The 22,745-nt window shown below is 40.8% G+C and overlaps 2 protein-coding genes across 3 annotated transcripts in view; both read right to left on the reverse strand.

Moving 5' to 3' along the window:
• Window positions 1-667: 667 nt before the first annotated feature.
• Window positions 668-7,906, reverse strand: LOC133107983 (porimin-like). Of its 2 annotated transcripts, XM_061217359.1 has the most exons (5): window positions 7,798-7,895; window positions 7,525-7,560; window positions 4,857-4,973; window positions 3,821-3,974; window positions 668-1,333 (listed from the first exon to the last, which is right to left on the reverse strand). In XM_061217359.1, the coding sequence occupies exons 1-5, from the start codon at window positions 7,809-7,811 to the stop codon at window positions 1,235-1,237; spliced, it is 420 nt and encodes a 139-aa protein (XP_061073343.1). In that variant the 5' UTR covers window positions 7,812-7,895; the 3' UTR covers window positions 668-1,234. The 2 variants fall into 2 exon arrangements, with proteins under 2 accessions (XP_061073343.1, XP_061073344.1); XM_061217360.1 differs by having other exon boundaries at window positions 7,525-7,906.
• A 3,850-nt stretch (window positions 7,907-11,756) lies between these two features.
• Window positions 11,757-22,745, reverse strand: part of LOC133108032 (mastermind-like protein 2) — a 74,098-nt gene continuing 63,109 nt past the window's right edge. The window contains exons 3-5 of the mRNA XM_061217440.1: window positions 14,702-14,863; window positions 13,932-14,046; window positions 11,757-13,374 (exon numbers count right to left, since the gene is read on the reverse strand). Of these exons, the coding sequence (XP_061073424.1) occupies window positions 12,494-13,374; window positions 13,932-14,046; window positions 14,702-14,863 (1,158 nt within the window). The 3' untranslated portion in view covers window positions 11,757-12,493. The remainder of the gene's footprint in view (window positions 13,375-13,931; window positions 14,047-14,701; window positions 14,864-22,745) is intronic.

Raw genomic sequence — 22,745 nt, forward strand, 5'->3', positions numbered from 1 at the left:
TCTTTGCACATGTCTACAGAAGTTTGACTAAATGGTGTTTGTCACTTGTGTGATTTTCTGCATAGTAGTATGTACTTGTCAAACTATATATAGTGTTGACTGTCTGTATGTAGAGGTAGGGCTAATAACACATTTTAAAGGTTTGGTATTTAGATGTGTCTAAATGCACACAAAATGAATTTATATTCAGTAATGATTTTTTGATGGAAAGTATGTGCATGTATGCTAGACCCATAAATTCTGTTACATTATATCTCTTTATATAATACCTGTAAAATGGGCCCAGAATAAACTATATACTTTGTGGTAACATTTGTCAATTCTTCATTCTTGAATGTTTGCATGCGCCCTGTTTTAGACTTTTATCCTTAGGCTCTGAAGAAATACTTCTATTAAAATGTATGAATATAAAGACAAAACGTGAGGTTGAACAGGGAAAAACTAAATAAAAACAAAAATAATAATAAAGTAAAGCTCTTGCATTGTGTACTCAAGAGGCGGTTTCCCACATCTCCCATGAAGAGGGTCTTCACACTTTTTAACCATCTGCTCTAGCGCTGAGTGACATTTTAAAAAGCTCATTCCACTCAACTTGAGCTAAATACGAATTTGTATTAGACCAAAACGATCAATTGGTCCAGTCCTTGCCAAATGTAAATTTCATAGATTTCTACAATGCATTTTATTTCACAATTCATTAAAAGGAAACGCAACCAAATGTAATCACTCAATCAGTAGAACCAGAATCCTATTAAACAAATATTAGCCAATATCAAATGAAAAAAATCTTTTAAATGAGGGATTACTTAAGCAGGCGAATACAGAAACCTATTAAATCTATGCCTGGGCATGTTGGACAATGTTGGAAGGTTACAGTGTTTTGCACTATTTTGCTTACTTTGTTGCCAGGCTAAAGAATGCACAAAGCTCGTTTCCAAGGACTATCTTTCATGAACCAGTGAACGGTAAAAACCTGCCACACCACCTAGATTTATTGCTATGGCATGGATTAAGACATTACATATTTAACGATGGCTTATAAAATATCCACATATTGCAGAACTGTGCACTTGTCTCCAATACAACTGCATCATTTCAAGTATGAAAACTGACTTCCTAAAACTGCACTGTAAGCTCAACATGCAGTTCCACTGCCTGCTCTGCTTTGGCAAAAAATATTGTAAAATGATCCATTATCATGCTATACCATTAACAGTATACCAAAACGCCATTATCACTGCAGTTCTTTACACAGTAAAATGTGATGGAGCTTGTGGTGGGTTGTCTTCCTTTTTGACTCCGTCCTTAAATGATGGCGTCGTGCTCTTCCTGTCTGAAAAGAGAGAAAACAAAAAAGCCATTTTGAAAGAAGTCAAAATGCATGTATCCATAGGGAATTGAATCTTAAATGGTTGATCTACGTCAGTTTAGTAATTTTTATTTCCAATTTTCTATGCCAGATTTGTTATTTTTATCCCAATGTGGCATGCTGAATCATATTACGACAATGCAGTCACCATCACTCCTCCTGTAATAACTTGTGCTTTATGTTTATTTTTCTCAGACTTCAAAAACAAGCTATTTTCAAATGTATCAAATTGTACAATGAGAGAATGTCATGTTTGTTTTTTTTTTTCAAATGCTGAAAACTGATCTTTCTTTCAAAATGGTGAAGTTTTACTTCACAGTGCAGTGCTCAGGGACCAACTCCAGTTCAGAGGTCAGGGTCAGGGGCAGGAGTGTGCCTCATCCAGGGGTGCACAACAAGGGCCGATCCGTTTCAGGATTTTGTGCCATCTGCTCTTAAATGATTTAATCGACTCAATCATATCTTATATGACATCTATGAGTACCGGCTACAGCTGCAGACTGCAAGTGTATCCTAATGATTTTACTGTGCTCAAGTACAGGCTTGAACCAGGGAAATTTATAGAGCTGTCACCAAATTTAAAAACAAGGTTTTTAAACGAGACGTTACATGCGTGTGTTTGGGTAATGATCACGTGTTGAATGCAGTGTCTGACGTTACATGCGTGTGTTTGGGTAATGATCACGTGTTAAATGCAGTGTCTGACGTTACATGCGTGTGTTTGGGTAATGATCACGTGTTGAATGCAGTGTCTGACGTTACATGCGTGTGTTTGGGTAATGATCACGTGTTGAATGCAGTGTCTGACGTTACATGCGTGTGTTTGGGTAATGATCACGTGTTGAATGCAGTGTCTGACGTTACATGCGTGTGTTTGGGTAATGATCACGTGTTGAATGCAGTGTCTGACGTTACATGCGTGTGTTTGGGCAATGATCACGTGTTGAATGCAGTGTCTGACGTTACATGCGTGTGTTTGGGTAATGATCACGTGTTGAATGCAGTGTCTGACGTTACATGCGTGTGTTTGGGCAATGATCACGTGTTGAATGCAGTGTCTGACGTTACATGCGTGTGTTTGGGTAATGATCACGTGTTGAATGCAGTGTCTGACGTTACATGCGTGTGTTTGGGTAATGATCACGTGTTGAATGCAGTGTCTGACGTTACATGCGTGTGTTTGGGCAATGATCACGTGTTGAATGCAGTGTCTGACGTTACATGCGTGTGTTTGGGTAATGATCACGTGTTGAATGCAGTGTCTGACGTTACATGCGTGTGTTTGGGCAATGATCACGTGTTGAATGCAGTGTCTGACGTTACATGCGTGTGTTTGGGTAATGATCACGTGTTGAATGCAGTGTCTGACGTTACATGCGTGTGTTTGGGTAATGATCACGTGTTGAATGCAGTGTCTGACGTTGCATGCGTGTGTTTGGGTAATGATCACGTGTTGAATGCAGTGTCTGACGTTACATGCGTGTGTTTGGGCAATGATCACGTGTTGAATGCAGTGTCTGACGTTACATGCGTGTGTTTGGGTAATGATCACGTGTTGAATGCAGTGTCTGACGTTACATGCGTGTGTTTGGGTAATGATCACGTGTTGAATGCAGTGTCTGACGTTACATGCGTGTGTTTGGGCAATGATCACGTGTTGAATGCAGTGTCTGACGTTACATGCGTGTGTTTGGGTAATGATCACGTGTTGAATGCAGTGTCTGACGTTACATGCGTGTGTTTGGGTAATGATCACGTGTTGAATGCAGTGTCTGACGTTACATGCGTGTGTTTGGGTAATGATCACGTGTTGAATGCAGTGTCTGACGTTACATGCGTGTGTTTGGGCAATGATCACGTGTTGAATGCAGTGTCTGACGTTACATGCGTGTGTTTGGGTAATGATCACGTGTTGAATGCAGTGTCTGACGTTACATGCGTGTGTTTGGGCAATGATCACGTGTTGAATGCAGTGTCTGACGTTACATGCGTGTGTTTGGGTAATGATCACGTGTTGAATGCAGTGTCTGACGTTACATGCGTGTGTTTGGGTAATGATCACGTGTTGAATGCAGTGTCTGACGTTACATGCGTGTGTTTGGGCAATGATCACGTGTTGAATGCAGTGTCTGACGTTACATGCGTGTGTTTGGGTAATGATCACGTGTTGAATGCAGTGTCTGACGTTACATGCGTGTGTTTGGGCAATGATCACGTGTTGAATGCAGTGTCTGACGTTACATGCGTGTGTTTGGGTAATGATCACGTGTTGAATGCAGTGTCTGACGTTACATGCGTGTGTTTGGGTAATGATCACGTGTTGAATGCAGTGTCTGACGTTACATGCGTGTGTTTGGGCAATGATCACGTGTTGAATGCAGTGTCTGACGTTACATGTGTGTGTTTGGGTAATGATCACGTGTTGAATGCAGTGCCGCGTTTGACGCTTACATGGTGCTGTAGCGCACTTCCGGTCGGGAGCAGGACAGCCGGTATCCCAGGAACACCGTGAGCATCATGGCCAAGGTCAGCACCACGCCTCCCACGAAGCTCCCGGTGTGGAACGCCGCGTCTGTGCAGGTGTGCACCGTGGGGCCGGCGTGACCTGTTCAGACACGGCAACCGTCACCGGGCGGGGCTGCACTCAGTTCACGCCTTTCACACCTGTTTAGTCCTGTTCACTCCTGTTTAGTCCTGTTCACTCCTGTTCACACCTGTTTAGTCCTGTTCACTCCTGTTCACACCTGTTTAGTCCTGTTCACACCTGTTTAGTCCTGTTCAGTCCTGTTCACTCCTGTTTAGTCCTGTTCACTCCTGTTCACACCTGTTTAGTCCTGTTCACTCCTGTTCACTCCTGTTTAGTCCTGTTTAGTCCTGTTCACTCCTGTTCACACCTGCCTCGCACACTCATTATTACGTTATTATTCATTTAAACGCTGATCCCACAGCACTTTCAACAAAACAGAACGCCAACTGAAGCTGTACGTAAAAAGTGATGTTTTTGATGAAAGTGGATGCTTCTGGTAAAATTGGTGGGATTTTCTAGGTAATTCACTGGTGTCTAAGTGGTTAAAAACAACATAAAGTTTGAAATGAAATGCTTGCGTCAAGAGTCATTTCTAAATATTAATTTACAGTGAAGGCGACACCAGATTGCTCTTTACACCCCCATTTAAACTCAACATACTTTAAAAAAAAAATATGCTTACTATCCTGTGCATTGGGTGCAAAATGCAACAGAGACTGCGTGTATTTCATCAGGCATTTCCCCACCGACCCCACTTTATTTTCAAATTCAATAAAAGGAAAATGTTTTCCAAAATTGACGGATGACTGACACAAATGGTCGAAAAAGATACTATCCCAAAACAATACATTTAATTATTTACGCCTAATGTTTTAGCGTTTACTGTTTTCCAATACTTGTAACTGCCTGAAGCATTTACGTTCAAATATGCTGGCTCGTGCATTTGAGAAGCAGTCCCACCTGTAGGGAAAGGAAGGGATTCCGTGGTTCCCGTGGTAGTAGTTTGGACGGGCGTCACTCTGAGAGAAACAGCGTCCGGCCTGGTGACATGGCCTGCGGGTGTAGGTGTCCGCACACCTGTAAATGACACACAAGATGTGTCGGTGAGAGAGATCACCTGCATCGCCGGAGCCACTTGAGTGTCACGACTGCCTTACATTACATTACATTAATGGCATTTGGCAGACGCTCTTATCCAGAGCGACGTACAATTGATTAGCAGGAGACAATCCTCCCCTGGAGCAATGCAGGGTTAAGGGCCTTGCTCAAGGGCCCAACGGCTGTACGGATCTTATTGTGGCTACGCCGGGATTCGAACCACCGACCTTGTGTATCCCAGTCCTTTACCTTAACCAGTACCTTAACCAGGCCGCCTTCGCTCGCCTTCAACAGACGAGGGATTTCTCCACAACACGCGATCGTGACTGACTGTGTGAGACGGGCGAAATCGCGTGAAACGTTACGAATGTTGTGTTTATGTTGAAACGGATGCGAAATCATCGTTATTTTGTTTGTTGAAAATTATGTTTAAGTGGGGAAAAAATCTAAATGCATATAGCAATAGCCTTCAGTCCAAAATGCTACATTTCTAAAATGTCAGATTGATAGGAAATCATGTTTATTTATGGTGAAATAAATGAATAGATAGATATTTGTTTCCCATTATTAGAAAAAAAATATTAAAATATACGACTACTGAACCCAATGTAAAATTTAAAATACACAACATAAAACATTTAAAAATATATATATTTGAATCTAATTGTGTGATGCCAATTGATAGAGAATCATGTTTATGACAACTATGGTGAAATAAATGAAATAAAATACATTTTAACACTTTTATGATCAAAAATGTGTTTCCCTGGAAAATGAAAAATACATAAGGCTATAGTCATATGTCCTACGAGTGATAAAGGCAAAAATATTTTTTATCTCATGTTTTGATGAAAATGGATAGGGAATCATATAGTACAACCAAGCTGAAATAAATGAAAATAAACACATTTTAAGACATTTAAAATCAGAAACATGTTTATGAAAAATACATAAGACTATATAGTTTTATGTCCAAAAAGTGATAAAAGGCAAAACTCGTTTTTGTGATGCAAATTGATTCGGAATCTAGTTTATGTGAACTATAGTGAAATAAATAAATGAAAACCCATTTCCAGACTTTTATGAGCAATGTATGCTGGGATAGGCTCCAGCCCCCCTGCGACCCTGTTCAGGATAAGCAGGTGAAGATAATGGATGGATCAATGGATGTATGTATGGGAAATCAAGTTTGTTTTCCAACTGTGATCAAATAAATAGATTTCTAGATACTGAGTGGAAAAACACTGTAAATACACAGTGAGGTAGACACTTTATTAGGTAGACCTGTACACCAGCTTGTTAATGCAAATATTTAATCAGCCAATTATGTGGCAGCAACTAAATGCATAAAAGCATGCAGATGTGGTCAAAAGGCTCAACTGTTTTTCAGACCAAATATCATAATGGGGAAGAAATGTGACTTTGACAATGGAATGATTGTTGGTGCCAGAGAAAGTGGTTTGAGTGTCTCCAAAGCTGCTTATCTCCCGGCATTTTCATGTACAACAGTCTCTAGAGTTTGCAGAGATTGGTGCGAAAAACAAACAAAGTGAGCAGCAGTACTGTGGGCAGAAACGTGTTGTTAATGAGAGGTGACAGGAGAAGGGCCAGAAGCTGACAGGAAGGTGACTGTAATGCAAATAACCACACTTACAACAATGGTTTGCAGTGTTTAACAAAACGTCAAAAATCTAAGTGGATAGGCTACAGCAACAGAAGACTTGCATCTAAAAAATGTCTAATGAATACCTAATAAATTGCTCACTGAGTACACATACTTATGTTAAAAATGTGAAAAGATATTTTGTTACAGATGTACATTTATTCAGATGGATAGGAAAGCAGGCACTGGAGAGCCAGTTGGCCATCAGAAACCGTTTACAAATATCTACAGTACCCTTCTGTACACACACATACACAAAAAGGTCCAGGACCCAATTGAAAACACACACGAAACGGATAATAAAAAATAAAGTGACAAATGCAGTAACGCTACAAAAACTGCTGGTGGCACGCTCCGTCTTTGGTACATCCAAGCAGAAAGTAGCCTATCTGAGAGTAGCGATAAGATCTAGGCCATACAAACTGATTTCTGGCTGTATTGATTCTCTATATGCATCGTTGTGCAAATCGCCTGGAAAATATTAAAAGTGGTATCGTAAGCTATACGCTACAGCAAAGTGAACATGTTAAACTTTAAGGTGAAAAACACAAACCCGAGAATCGAAGTGAATATGAATATTCCTGTATTTACGTCATACAATGTCACCTAAACGTAGACTTCCGTTAAATCTTTCCACGTAAAATGTGTACTGACAAGCAAGTATAGTAACTCATTATATCACACCATATATTCGCGTGCAGTGCTCGACGGCGTATAAATAGTGACGTTCCACATTAACCATGGAAACAACACTTAGGTACCGATATACTTGTTGATATCATGGATGCAGGGTAGATCCAAACAAAAAAGACATCCATCATACAATACGCGACAAAAGTATTTTCATATTATTGGTAGCCTACTTACCACATGTCACGTTCGTTAAAAAACAAGTCAGTAATGCTGAACAGCGTAAAAAACATAGCGCATTAAAATCCATTTTGTGGACAACTTCAGATGGTTCTGGTTGAAAGAGTAAAAATACGGACTTTTCGGAAAATAGTATCGTCACCTATTGCTACAACACGAATACTCAAAATAGATTGAACGAATGTTTAGGCTTGGCCATTTTGTTTAAAAAAAAAAAGTTTACCCCATTAAAAACGGTGCCGATGGCAACAGAATTTTAGGCAGGCTCACCATAGGTCTGGCATTCTTAACTGACACGAAACATTAACGTTACACGTCTCAACATGGACTTCGCCGCGTCCAACTCTGCTACACTATCTCTAGCCTACTTTCGACCCCCTTGACAGACAGTGGAGGGGGTGGTAAAACATTTTGGCCGACGTAGTAATATCCCGCCCCCTAAGTTTAGGCACGGAACTAGGGGGACAACTCTAATAACGGGAAGGTAAATTGTCACAAATTTCAACCAGAGCCCCATTTAGAGACTGGGATAGATGTTTGTAGGCCTGCAGTACTATGTACAAAAAATACATAAATAAATGAACATATTTTCTGAAAGCATGATTGAATGCTTACTCTAAACCACATCATACCGGCTACAGGAAAAACTAAAGTTATTCTGGACCATATAGCATGCATTTGGTGACTATTCGCATAACTATTTTACAACCCATTTACAGAAGCATAATAACTGACAATAGCTGGATAACTGCATAATGCCCAGAACCTTTCCAGATTTGGAACAGGGACTAAAGTAAAAAGATGACACTGCAGTTATCCAGCAAACACCACAATACTGCTTTGAAACATCTGAATTAGTTAATGTGATGAATTAAAAGGACATTGTGAATACATGTGTGAGAAGCCAGTCATGGAGAGTTGCAGTCTGTTGGCTTTGGGCATATTCCAGCACAAATTATTCATTTAAATAATTGGCTAAATAATCCATAAAACTTGTTCTCAATGACGTAACTTAGACAGAAGAGAAAACACAAATACCCATCAGACACTGCAGCCCTCCAGGACTTGAGTTGGTCATCCCCCCGTTTTAGCCTACATTTTTCCATGCAGTACAAAGCCTTTCCATTAAACATCTTTGGGCACGGTAAAGTGGAACAAAAATAATTTAAAATCAGCTTACAAAAACAGAAAAAGATTACTCAAAGTTGTGAATGGAAAGGTGTAAGCTGGATAATTTCCCCGACTAAAACCTGGAATGCGCCCAAATTTGGAAGATGGACCATAGAGCCGAGTTTTACAGTGCCATTATCAAGCAAACTCAGTTATCCTGCTTCATGATACAGCTCCCAGGTTTATTATAGAACATACTCCTGGTCTTCTTAGGTCAACCCCTTCTTGGTATAGATTTATGCTAGTGATATACAGGGATATTCTTTAACATGGTTGTAAGCAAACTTGTACCATAGGTATTTGGTTTCTAAAAACAGCTCTGTACTGATAGTAATACATGAAAATGTAAGTGACTATACATTAAGATTGAAAAGATGTAATAACATAAAGATATTTATGTTACACTGAATAAGACATTAGCTAACATTAATTCTACTGAAGATTTTGCTTTGTGAACTTCTGAAATGCACATATTCCAAAGTGAAAAAGAGAACAGGATATTACATATGGATTTCAGTTTAGCTATGCCTCCGATCCTCTAGCCTACTGGTGCCATATTCTTAGTAGCCACATTTCCTGTGTAATTGTCCAAATCCAGTTTTCCTTTGAAGGAGCAGTTTCCTGCAGAACAGAAATTATTTTAACAGCGGCATCATTACTTCTTTATTATGAATACTCAAAGACAAAAAATGTCTGCACAAGTTATACATCACATTAAACACTTAGGCTAATCGTGTTCAGTACAAAATAAAATATTAACTACATTTTTTTTCACAGAAGTATAAATATAATCTTCTGAATCATATGATTTATCAAAACATATTTTACATTTTTTTGTACAAAGCACAATATAAGCTGTACATTCAATAATATATAAAATACAGTGGAACCAAAAGTTGAATCAGCATCGAGGGGCTCTCGGTCTGTCTCTTCCCAAAAACAGCCATACAAATACAGAAACTCTTTACAGGAACATCACAATTACAAAATGAGGCCAAAACAAACAAAACTCAACCGATATTTAAGATTAAGAAATGTCATACATTTTCTTGGACATTTCCAATGGACAACTTTTAGTAGTAGTAATGCTTTCATTCAGTAAACCTATGAATTCCTACTGATAATTACTACCGTAAACTACTGCAGAATTGTTCCAACTTACGCTGTAATCTGTCCCGTACTGTTGCAATATGATATGTGATTGACATTTTCTAGCATGTTATGCTACGAAGACCAGTATGACTGGAGGATTATATTAGGAACTGATTCACTATGGAGCTTGTATCACCCTTGCAAAGTTCAATTATGATTCAATGCGCTATGTCCTTAATATCAAAAGAATATCTAGCAAGAATACCTAATACCTGCCAAGAATATTACAAATACCTAACATTTCCCTCTCATCCCCCATCATGTAATAACCATTGTGCGTCTTTTAAAAAGACATTGATAAGCTCAAGGTGATAGCTTAAATGACCTTTGCCTCATTCCAGTGCTAAAGATGAGATTCACAATCGGAATAGACATGGGCAAAACTTCACGATTTCACCATTTCTGAAGCATGACATAGCATCTTCACAAGCACTCCGCAGACATTCATAAGTGCTAATGTCAATAAATGGCAATTGGCATGTGGAGTGTGTCAATGACATGTCACAGTAAAGTCACTTGCTGAATCAATAGTGAGATAACATGCCTTGATTATGAACAGGCGTTCATAAATTATCTAGGGCCAATTAACTTGTTCTATAGAACTTGTGAAGGACCATTCAAATAAAGTGTTACTGAAATATATTAAGATTACTGCTCAGATTAAATAAACATAGATGCCTAAAAAGAGCTAAAGAACAATTTCATAATCACTACAGAATCATTCATGAATGGACTGTCAATCACTGAACCTACTCATAATGACTCTTTTGCACTTACTGTGCAAAGAATGTTTTACTGAAATGTATGAATATATGTATGAGGTATTAGTCCAGATTTAACCCTCCTATTATGTTAAGAGTTTATGACCACTTTTATGTTTGGGGTCAAATTGACCCAAACAGTTGAAATAAATTATTGCAAAAGAAACATTTTGACACTGTGTGTCGCCTTCTTATTGTCTCCAAAATGACTAGCCTTTTATCCATAAATATTAAATATCTGTGAGGAACATCTCATTTTAGAGCCTGAGTGAAAGTGAAAGTTTGGCACCTGTATGGGAAAGTGCCACTAGAATTATCCACAAAGATTTTCAAAATAATAGTTTTTTTTTTTTTTTCTTGATTAAAATAAAAATGGTTGTACATTTTCTGACATTTTATACAGTTACAAAGGGTTAACATAAGCCCATACAAAACATGCAAAGTTGGTACAGGGCTTCCGAAAACAAAGCATAACATTTATTGCATGTTATTCCCACCGAAATAGAAAATAGAAAAATCTTACAGTATCAATATAAAAAGGGTTAAGTAGTTTTTAAGAGATGTCAAACACTGAATGGGTCAAATTGACCCCCAAACATAATAGGAGGGTTAATAAGCAAGCAGGCCTAAATAAGAACTTTATTTAACACTGAGTAACTTCAGAAAATTATACTGCTTTGGAGCCAATTCTTCTTACTATGGTTAATTTAGAATACAATATCATCAAAACATCCTTAGGTTGAACAGTTGGTTCTAGCATCGTCCAAGGAAGGGAGGGTTTCCTGGCACAATAGTGACCTCTACTGGTCAATCAGACGCCAACATTTGTGCCTGTTAAGTGACACACTGCAAAAATGACCGTCTTAACAACCATCTTGTCTTAAATATTAACTTATTTCAAGTTAATGTTTGCTTGACAAGTGAAATTTGAAGTCGAAATGGCTTACCTCATTGGTAATATTTTCATCTTATTTAGCAAAAAGGTAAAATAAGACTAAGTCTCAACATAAGACTAAAATACATGTTTTGTTTTTTTGGTGATTTTTGCAGTACATGTGCCACCCTCTAACTAGTCTTTTCAGCAGCCGCTCACACACACACACACACACACACACACACACACACACACACACACACACACACACACACACACACACACACACACACACACACACACACAAGCATGCACAAAAGCGCATGTGCATACACATACACATACACATAGTTACCAACAAAATAAGAAAAAAGTATTTTGTACATGGATTCTGTGTTCATTTACATTAAGTGTGCTACAAACAGAGACAGGGCAAGTACCTTCACCATTTATGACGTCTCTGAATCAGCCAGTTGATGCAGAGTTTACATGAAGATCCCAAGGAGCTTAAACAATGACAAGTGCTAAGAACAATTACCAAATGTGCCAGAAAAACACAGTTTGGACACCTCAGCTTGCAGGAGCTTTCTGGGCTGTGACTAGGCCAAAGAGGTGAGGATCACATTGAAAAAAGCAGAAGCAAGACAGTGTAACAAACCATTTCGAACATCATCCAAGGATTGCTTTCAGCCATAACTTACAATACAGATAAAATATTAAAATGAAATGCATAACTTCCACAGGAACAGAGAAATCAAATATAATTTAATACCTTATGCATGTTTCTGTAATATTTCCATGACTAAAACATTTGGTTTACAATGACAACAGCAACGATAGCAACAACAAAAAAAAGCTCTTAAAACCACCGTGTCCCTTTAGTAATTCCAAACTTTTCCCTACATAAAGACGGATAGTACATCATCGTTCGTGGATACGATCTTTGTTTCTTGACAAAGGAGTATGGTGTGCATCACCATAGATCTTGACGGGTATCTCCACCTGTGACTCAGGACTGACTGCCCAGAATCTCATCCAGGTTAATGTCCTGCATCCAGTCGTCATTACTGGGCCCGGACTTGAGCAGGGAGTCGATGAAGTCAGAGTCAGTATTGATCCCTGGGACAGTGTTGTCGCCCTCTTGGAGGAAGTCGAAGGTGAGGGTCCCCGTGTTGCCGCTTTGGTAGGGGCGGGGGGGATTGTGGGCGGCAGGGGAGGAGAAGTTTCCGGAAGGCGTTGCCTGCAGCGGCGGGCCTGGATTCAGGGTGGGAACGCCGGGAATTCTGGGCGGGCAAAGTCTGGACGCAGGGTTCCGACCTGCTTCGGTGGATTGGCCGTTCAGGCCCAGACCAATGTCTGGGGCGATCTGATTGGGCACGGCCATCGGGGGCCTGTGGGTAAATTTATGACTGCCCATGTCGTTCTTCCCGCCGGGATGAGGAGGCAGGGTGTTGGGGTACCTCCTGATGTCCTGCGCGAGACCATCCTTCGGTCCTTGCCCCCAACTCGTGGGTACCCCCATAGAGGAAGCGGTCATAACGCTGCCCAATCTCGGTCCAAGGATTCTAGAAACTTCCTGGGCCGCCGTGGGCCTGACGTGCTGGCCGGTCACCATGGTAACGGATCCGAAGGCCATTCCCGGGTTGCCAGGGAACCTGGGTTTGTTTGGGTTCAGTCCCATCGGGTTCTGGGCGCAGTGCTGCTGCAGCTGGTTCACACCGGTTTGGCTGTAGCCGCCATTTTGGGGCTCAAATCTCCTGTCGCTTGGAGGTGGCGCCATTTTAGGAGGCTGACCAGTGGCAAGCTGGCAGGAGCTGGTCTGAAGGGCATTCTGATTGGTCAGGGTGCTTGTCAATGACTGGGAGGAGCTAATGCACAGAGGAAGCCCTCCTATTGGAAGAAATTTTTTAAAAATGTTATATATATTGCACATAGATCAACACACAGACAGACAGACAGACAGACAGACAGCAACATTCCTCGCTTTAAAACAACAGGGTTAAATCAACTAATGGTGTTAATACTATTCCAAAAGGCACAACACCAACTCTATTTGAGTTAACAGCACTCTATGGGTGAGTTTACACTGTGTAGATGAGAAATGACTGAATGTGTGAAATCAAGAAACCTGGGTTGAAAAACACCTTCAAACATTTAAAATTACATGGTGCTACAATTTGAATACACATCTGCAGACCCCCTTGTATTTTCAACATAACAAAACAAACACAATAATATGAAGCAATATTTTTTTTCTATTGGTGAAAAGCGGTCTCTTAAAATGGTCAGTAATCTCATGGAATTTTAGCTAAATTTTTACATTGTCTTAAGGGTTCAAGTATTGCAAAGTATTGGACCATGGTCTGGAAATATCTCACTGACTCATGTACTCTCTCTCAATCTCTCTTTCTCACACACACACACACACACACACACACAGTTAATACCTGTGTACAGACTGGTCTGTGGTACCGTCGGCACATTCCTCCGGGGCTGCTGCTTGTAGTCTGGAGGCGGCCTTGTTAAATGTCGGCTCAGCTGATCCTGCGGACTCATTTTATCCTGAAACGCGAAACAAACGCACAAGGTCACAGACTTCATCAGACAGACCCTCTCCCACTGAAACCTGAAACGCAAATGGAAACGTCGGAGACATAGCACCGTAAAACACATTTCTCTCTGATAAGGGTATGCATAATGCCACCTTTTAATGCACACTTTTTTTAAAAGTGTCTGGCTTTTGCTCAATTTTCCTTTCTGCTACTCAGTAAAGCGACAGTTCTCAACAAAAAGTGCTATACCAGTAAAATGGATTTGATTTGATTTGAATACTGACAGAGGCAGTTACATAAAAGAGAATGAAATGAAACATGGTGCAGTAACAGTACAGTCATTTAAGAATATATCCAGCTGTGTCAAGCTTTAACATGGCTGCACACAATAAGTATGTGAATAATGCAGACAATGACTGATGCTCCGATCAATTAATACACAAGCCGAAATCTTTGCGTGATTTTTTTGTTTCCACTTGCACCATTAAAATGAGATTAAGGAACTTTAATGATATGAGTGTGAGTATCGATTGTTTGTGGCCTTATACTAACACACCTGCTAGCCTGTAGCTCTGTTTAAGCACAGACATCTTACTTTGTTACAGTTAAATAACACATGACGACACTGCTGGCAGCCGATAGTTGGCTGTTACTGTAAATCTCACCGAGTCGTTGAGGGGTTTCTGTGGCTGGGGCATCGGCCGGTGGACGGGCTGGGTGTTCAGCCCAGGGTTCTGCGGCCCGTTTGGAGGCGGGGGCTGCTGCTGTGGTTGGCCGGGGATGCTCAGGAACGTGCTGACTGTGGAAAGATGTGGCCCAGGGGGATTCTGGGAGAGAAATGAACAAACAAAGGAAAAAACAAAACACAAATATTAATTAGAGGCTTTCAGGCCGCTAATTTGCACATCCTGTTTGCTTATGGTAAAAGCCCACCGAAACCAAATTGTTTCAATCAATTTGAATAATGGAATATCTGTGTGTATTAAATATGAACTGCACTAGGGTGGGAGAAACGATTTATGCGAGAGAAATAGAAGTGTGCAGTGTGTAGGTTTGTCCACCAGAGGGTGGCCTTCCCTCGCACAAACACGGCTTCAAAGAAGGCCTCGGGTCAGAGAGATTACATTGTCCCAATAGAATGTGGTTCAGTGATGTCTTTCCCACAAAGGTACTGGAGGGAGAAGCTGAAACAAATAATACTCTGTGTGTGTCTGAGTGTAAGAGAGAGTTTAAGCGTGTGTGTGTGTGTGTGTGTATGTGTGTGTGCGCATGAGTGTGTGTGTCTGTGTGTGCCTGTGTAAGTGTGTGTGTGTGTGTGTGTGCGCGTGAGTGTCTGTGTGTGCCTGTGTAAATGTGTGTGCGTAAGTGTGTGTGTGCGCGTGAGTGTGTGTGTCTGTGTGTGCCTGTGTAAATGTGTGTGCGTAAGTGTGTGTGTGTGTGTGTGTGTGCGAGTGTGTGTGTGCGAGTGAGTGTGTGTGTCTGTGTGTGCCTGTGTGTGTGTGTGCGCGTGAGTGTTTGTGTGTGTGTGTGCCTGTGTAAATGTGTGTGCGAATGAGTGTGTGTGTGTGTCTGTGTGTGCCTGTGTAAATGTGTGTGTGAGTGTGAGTATGAGTGTGTGCATGTGTGGGTGTGTGTTGGCATGTATGTGTGAGCGCATGAACGTGTGTATATGTGTATGTGTCTGGGTGCGCATGTGTATGTGTGCATTTATGTGTGTCTGCCTATGTGTGTGTGTGTGTGTGGGAGCACATGAGCACGTGCATGCGTATGCGTGTGTGTGTGTGTGTGTCCGTTTCCCCGAAACGCAAACTCCTTTCCACTTAAATGATTATGACAAGGGTGGAAAGAATCCCAAAGAAAGCAGGGAAGTTTCCTTTCACAGAGTTTGTATCTGGTGTCAGGAGTACCTTGCTATAACAGGCACCCAATCGCTGTTCACTGTGGACTTTCAGAGAGAGAGACAGACTGGCCTGTGTCTACGCCCATGTCTGAAACTACATATGATTAAGCCTGCTCCTGCTAACCAAACACGCGTGTGACCTCGCAAGTCTATGCTTCAAACATTAAAGAAAGGATGAATTACCAAGGGTTTTTTTATACTTCAGAGGTTTAAAGGTTTTTTTATTCATATATATGTGTTCCATACTGTATCAGCATAATTTACAGCTGAATCTAGTCAGACCTTCCAATTCCCGTAGAGATCCCTTCAAATGCAGAGAGTTTTAGTATCGCTTGCAGGACAACCTGAAAATAAGATATCTAGACGGATGATGTTGATGGGTCGCAGACATCAGGAAGTCATGACATGCAAAGGATATGCAACCATATACAAAACATGACTCTTATTTGACATTGTTAATTTGTCTCTAACATTGAAATGGGGGATTACATATAAAAAGTGAATACCAGTGGTCACTTTAAAACTGCCACAAACAGCAGAAGAGCAAAAAAGCAGCCCTTCCTAAAGTCCACGAGGGCAGAGAACTGCTGGTTTTCCACCATCCCGTTACCTGGGAGTCGGGTGTGAAGGTGGCCTGGCGATTCAGGAGTGCTAATTCTACCCGAGAGGAAAAAAACCACAACCGGATTTGGATTTGAGGGCCAGATATTCCCGTCCTAGATAGTTCTGACTATACAAACTCGCGTGTGTATGTAATGTAATGTATGTGAAAGGCCATTAGAATAAAAGTCAGAGGACATGATTTATTTCACCCAAATGAATGCCTGGGTCACCCTGCATCATCCTTGGTGACATCAGCAGCTGGTAAGCAGGTTGAGTAATGAACACTTTCAGAATTTATAGCATATTCGTGAAAAAATATTTCTCAAGTATAGATCCATTTATTGAATTTACTTCCTCACAGAATGCATTCCACCACAGAGGTAAAGATGGCTGATGAATAAAACCATATGACAAAATGCATTTCCAATGGTCACATACAGTTTAGAGGCTGTGTTCTTGTGACTGCTTTTCACATCAAGAGCCATTTCAAAAGGCCCTGTAGGCTGCTGTTTCAGCACGGCCGTGATGGCGATAAGCTTGGTCAGAACAGTCCTTTATTCAGTTCCCATAAGGCAGTGTGTGGGCTAGCCGAACTAGGCCCCCAGTGGGTTGGGGGGGGGGGGGTCATCTCATAGCAATCCACACTAGGTTCATCAAATGATTCAGACTTCACCGGGAACAGAGGTCACGCCAATGAGTCATTAAATTCTAAGTCCCGCCACAGTGGCGCAATTTTTTTTCTTTTTTTCCCTTTAATCTTTTTTTTATATTACAGTCGACCACCCCCAACAAAGAACTGAACGAGCTGTGTTTCAGTCTCTTAAATCCTCTTGTAGTCGCAAACAAAAACCACTAACTAAATCAGTCTGCCTTACTGCTGAGGATTCAGACCACAATAATAAAATAAAAAGATAAGAGTCAAGAAAATAGATAGCAATACATTATAATCTAAATGTACACCAAAAATCAAGTCATCTGCAGCCTTTGAATTGCAATCAGACTTTACCTGACACTCCAGCTAAATATAAACATATAAAGTTGATGTTTATTTACTCCTTTTCTTACAAACAGTCCATTTTTATAGCTGAATATCTTAATGTAGCACTTCAGGTTAAGTACCTGGCTTATCACTGCAGTGGGAGTGTACTCGACAGAGAAGTGAACCCACAATCTTTGAATTATCAGCCCGTATCTAACGTGCAATTCTTTGCTGCGGTCTAGCTAAAGAACATTCCAGAAGGTCAGGATCCTTAAAGCCCAATATGTACTTTTCTCAAGGTAGCTGGATGAGGCGGGAGCCATGAAGGCTCTGTCTAGGTTTGTCTTCTGCTGCTCGGTGAGTTTGCCAAGAAGTGTGTTTAACATTAATCTTAACATGACACAGAACCATTTTGGGGTATCCCTGCCAGTCAACCCAGAGATAAACTCTATCACCTAACCCCAAAACCTAGGGATAAACTATCACCTAACCAGAGAAACCCAGAGATAAACGCTATCACCGAACCCCAAAACCTAGGGATAAACTATCACCTCACCAGAGAAACCCAGAGATAAACTCATCTAGCCAGAGTAACCCAGAGACAAACTATCGCCTAACCAGAGTAACCCAGAGATAAACTATCACCTAACCAGAGGAACCAGAGATAATATATCACCTAACGAGAGAAAGGAGATGAATATTTGCAGTGGGACAGAGCGGAGAGCAGAGCTTAGAGTGCAGATTTCCATGTTGAACGCCCAGAGAAGTAAAAAGACAAAATGAATGTGATGGTCACATAAGGCCAGATCACTGTAAACCCCACACTCGTTAACTTCATCTCTCTCATCCCTCGCTCACTTCACGCCTCTCGTCTTCCTCCTTTCATTTTGGCATTGCCAGAAAAAGTAGAACAAAAAAAAAAAGCGTGTTGAATGTGTAGATAATAAACTCCGGGTTTAGATAAGCCTTTCCGAGCTCTGGGGGACCTGAGGACCAATGAGAATGTTTCTTTTTGAACTGAGTGCAGTTAATTAGCCTTGCCTGAATTGTTAATGAACATACTGTACAAACCCCAATTTAACTTTTTATAGTTCATTCGATAGTCTTCTGCTGCAGGTCCTCTGAGGGAGAAATGGGCCTGCAGTGTTTGTGCACACCGGGAGTTAAAAGAAAGGGATGTTTTAAAGCTCAGTCGAGTTGTGAGTCTTTATATAGTAACAAAGATTGCGTTCAAGGCAATGCAGCTTTATGCATACAAACACCTACGCAAGTATGGAAAGATTAACATTGAACAGTGTAATGGCAACATTTAAATTTTTAATAGTTTTCAATTATTTTGAAAGATCTCATTGCCATGGTAAAATCCTTCCTCTGCAGTAGCTATTTGTGCCAACCAGCATTAAAGCTACAACATCACGGCTGAAGACTCAACCAACCATCAATCAGGAGATTATTGCTCCTCAACATCTATGAAGTAATATTTAGAAAGTGTACACATACTGGTACATGAATAGTTGTGGTTTTAAGGAAAATAATATACAAAAGGGCATTTCATTGAAGAATACTGGGTCTGTAATATGATTAGCCTCCTGCTACACACACACTTAATGCATCCTAAATGGCAATCAACCTTTCAATAAACAATGGTACCTTACATTACATTTATTTAGCAGACACTATTAACCAAAGATATACAATAAGTGCAGTGATGTTCAGAACAGAGCAGGTCGGATAAGGTAAAATTCACATAAAGTATTAAATGTGCAGCCATGAATATCAAGTCTACAACAGTTCACATGACAAAGATAAGCCAAGTCAGTAAGTATAGCACGTCAAACTAGAAGCATGGCATGATACAATAGACATATTAAGCAACTAAACTTAGATGGATACAAATGCAATGTGACAGTCCTACTGTAGATGAAAATACAAAGTCCAACAGGAGGGCTAGAAGATTAAGACGAGTGAAACGTGGCATAGATGAGTGATGATAGATTAGGCCACTACTGCAGGGGAGTATTGTAATGGCAGGCTACTTAATATGCCTGCTAATATTTATACAGTGTATTCCTATACAGTCTAAGTAACTTCAGCGCAGTCCATAAGTAATTGGACAGTGATACAAATTTGGCTTTTTGGCTCCAATGCAGCACACTGGATTTGAAAACAATGAACATGAGGTTAAAGTGGAGAATGTCCTTGTCAGCTCTATCTTGCAGGTATTCACATCCATATCATGTGAACCATGTGGGGACTTCAGTATTTTAAACAGTATAATATATTTTGGAAATAATATATTTTGGATATATTGGAAGAGTGGATTCTGGAGATGGCGGGACTTCAATGTCACAGACTTTGCTCTCAAAGAGAGCCATCGGCTGCAATGGACTTCACAGTCTGCTATGAATACACATACAGCCATTTCAATGTCATTTGAGCCCAAAATAAACATGTTACACAAAAAGAAAAACATCCTTAACACGGTAGATTAGTGCAGAAAGGCAATCTCAATAAACACGTGCTGGGGTAAAGAGCCAGCAATCAGATATTGCATTATTCTTTATGTTCTTTTCACGATACCAAATTCAACAATAGGAATAATTGCTTATCCTTACCATATTCAACCATAATTGGGATAATTTCTTTAGAATATCAAGCCACATTCACTATGATTTCTTCTGTTGCAACCACATCACTTTAAAGTTCCGGATGTGAATTAATGATAAAAGGGTATGATTATTTATTTATAAGGTCCTCTTAGCATCTGAGCCGGGTGCTCAGAGACTTTTTAACCCCTTTCCCTGCTTTTTCCACCTGATTCTCCAGGCTAGACTCTTCATTTGAGAACCCCCCTCTCAGATCATTTCATTTTTCCATCCATTTATTCAGTCTATTCTTGTAAAAATACAGTATATCTGTTACATTATCTGCAATAGGAGCAGCACAGAAACTCCATCTTAAACTTGTATTTAACACTGGCCTAATGGTTCTTTTTCTTATGAAATGGGGGTGTGGGGGGTGGAAGTTATCTTGATTGCCATTAACATTAGCATCCTCCAAACTTACATTCACAGAGCACAACACCTATGATAATGCTAGGATGTCTGCTAATAACCAACAGCCTGCAGCCTAGTGGCGAAGGTACATGACTAATCAATCAATCAGTCTAATCAATGGTAAGTCACTTTGATCAAAGGGTCAGCTAAATAACAAATTATTATTATTACAACTAAATAATACTAATAACCAATTCCCAAGGCTGTGGCTGTATGTGCCTGTGTGCCCCTTCCCCCCCAGCTGTGTCACTGTCAACTGCGATTAGATTCAAACTCCTCAGTCATCCCTTCTGCCCAGAAGAGCAGAATAGGTCCAGTGTGGAATAATAGTTTGATCCTGGTCAGGAATTAATTTCTAGAGACCCCCATTCTACACTCTCTTTGGGGGCGAAAGAAAAACAAAAACACAGGCTACACCAGGGACGTGGTGAGAAAAGGGATCGGAGGTTAACACGAACACACCGATGCCCATTGGCACTTTCCGAAAGGCAGTATAAGAACAACACATTCTCACCATTTAGCTAGGTATTTACAGGCCAATTCCTGTTTTAAGACCTCCGTCCATTAGCCAGGGTCAACGCTGAAACGCTCACGTTTGGCACAAAGCTCCGCTAATGTATAACTATTAACTCAAATAAGGAAAGACACAAATTGCGTCAATTGCCCCAGTAAAACAATGACAATAAAAGTGTCAGAGGGACTTCCTTCATTAATTAACTATTTCCTGGGGCTCTTCAAAGCCGTAAATGTGCCTTCATAAATAAGTGAAAATGATGCAGATGTGGAACATCTGTTAAAGTATTTTAAGAAAAACTAATGTAAACATATTTTATGACGAATATGTATCTTTTCTTTAATGACTTTGAATACGAGTAAAAATCTATAAATACCTACAAACTGTGCCCTGCACAGAATCATGAAATGGCCATCAGAAAATGACAGAAGGTTGCTTTCCGGAGTATTTTAGCAATTCCTGACGCCAGGCAGACTCGGACATAAGGGATGAAATAAGACGAGTATAAAAAGACACGGCTGAAATGAATCCCTCGCGTTGGGCAAAGAGGGACTAGAGTTGTGGAGTTTCTCTCGTGAGAAATCTTCTCCCCAGAGCGCCTGTGACTTCAGGGAGACCTGGCGCGGGCACATCTAAGCAAACACACGCTGTGTAAACAATGTCAATCACCGTGCTGACACCAAACATTTCCCAGAGAGAAACTCCAATCAGACTGCTGCGAAAACGCAATTATTAAGAGCTATTGCTCCGGGCAGGGGGGGGGGAGAAAGGAGATGTCTTTTTGCGGAGGACGGCACAAACGACCGCTAGCTAACTCCAGACGTCCCAAAAGGGAAAAAACATAAAAAGAAAACGTAGTTCCGTTATGGGAGGAATTCCGCACTTTGACAGCATGATGAAAGAGAAGGAAAGAGGCGCTATCGGGAACCGCATCTAACGGCCGTTTGGCTGCGGAATACCGAAGCACAGGAGGTGCAAATAGGGCCACACGTTTCTAGGAATTAAGGTAACGGCGCAGGTCACGCCCGAAAGCCTGAGAGGAGTCAAACGAACACGCAGCGAGTGCAGCTGAGTTCAGGTCCATACTGGGGAGGTCTCTCCTCGCTTTATTTATTCAGCCCAGGCTTTTGTTCTGGCTGGCTGACATGGTTTACATTTTCCACATCATCCATGTATACAGCTGGATACGTAGGCTACCAGAAATACTTCAACTTAAAGGACCAAGCTCAAGAAAAGAATAGTGCCCCACCCAGTGTTCAAATCTGCAACGCCTCACTTACTAAGTTACCTAACCACTAGTCTGAGCAGTCTTGATCCCTAAAAGCACCTGGAAAGCAAAGTTAACAGCGAGATTGATTTCCCACAATCTGATTGGTTCTATCACGCTTTTTAGTCAGCCTTACGCAATAGGGCATCAGGTGGCTTGAACTGCTACAGTAAGCCCAGACTAGGCCTACATGTGATCCTCAGAAGAAGCAATTGCCCAGACAGAAAATTAGAAGAAAAAAAGATCCACTGGATACCCAATTCCACTGATTAAAACATAATAACACAAACAGCGTTTTAAATGCCTTAATTACATGAAACGGACGGGAGATGAGAACATCACACAGGACCCCAGGAGACAGGGAAAATGTCTCCCATGAGGTGTCGGGGA

The sequence above is a fragment of the Conger conger genome, chromosome 13, assembly GCF_963514075.1.
Source record: "Conger conger chromosome 13, fConCon1.1, whole genome shotgun sequence".
Taxonomy (NCBI): Eukaryota; Metazoa; Chordata; class Actinopteri; order Anguilliformes; family Congridae; genus Conger; species Conger conger.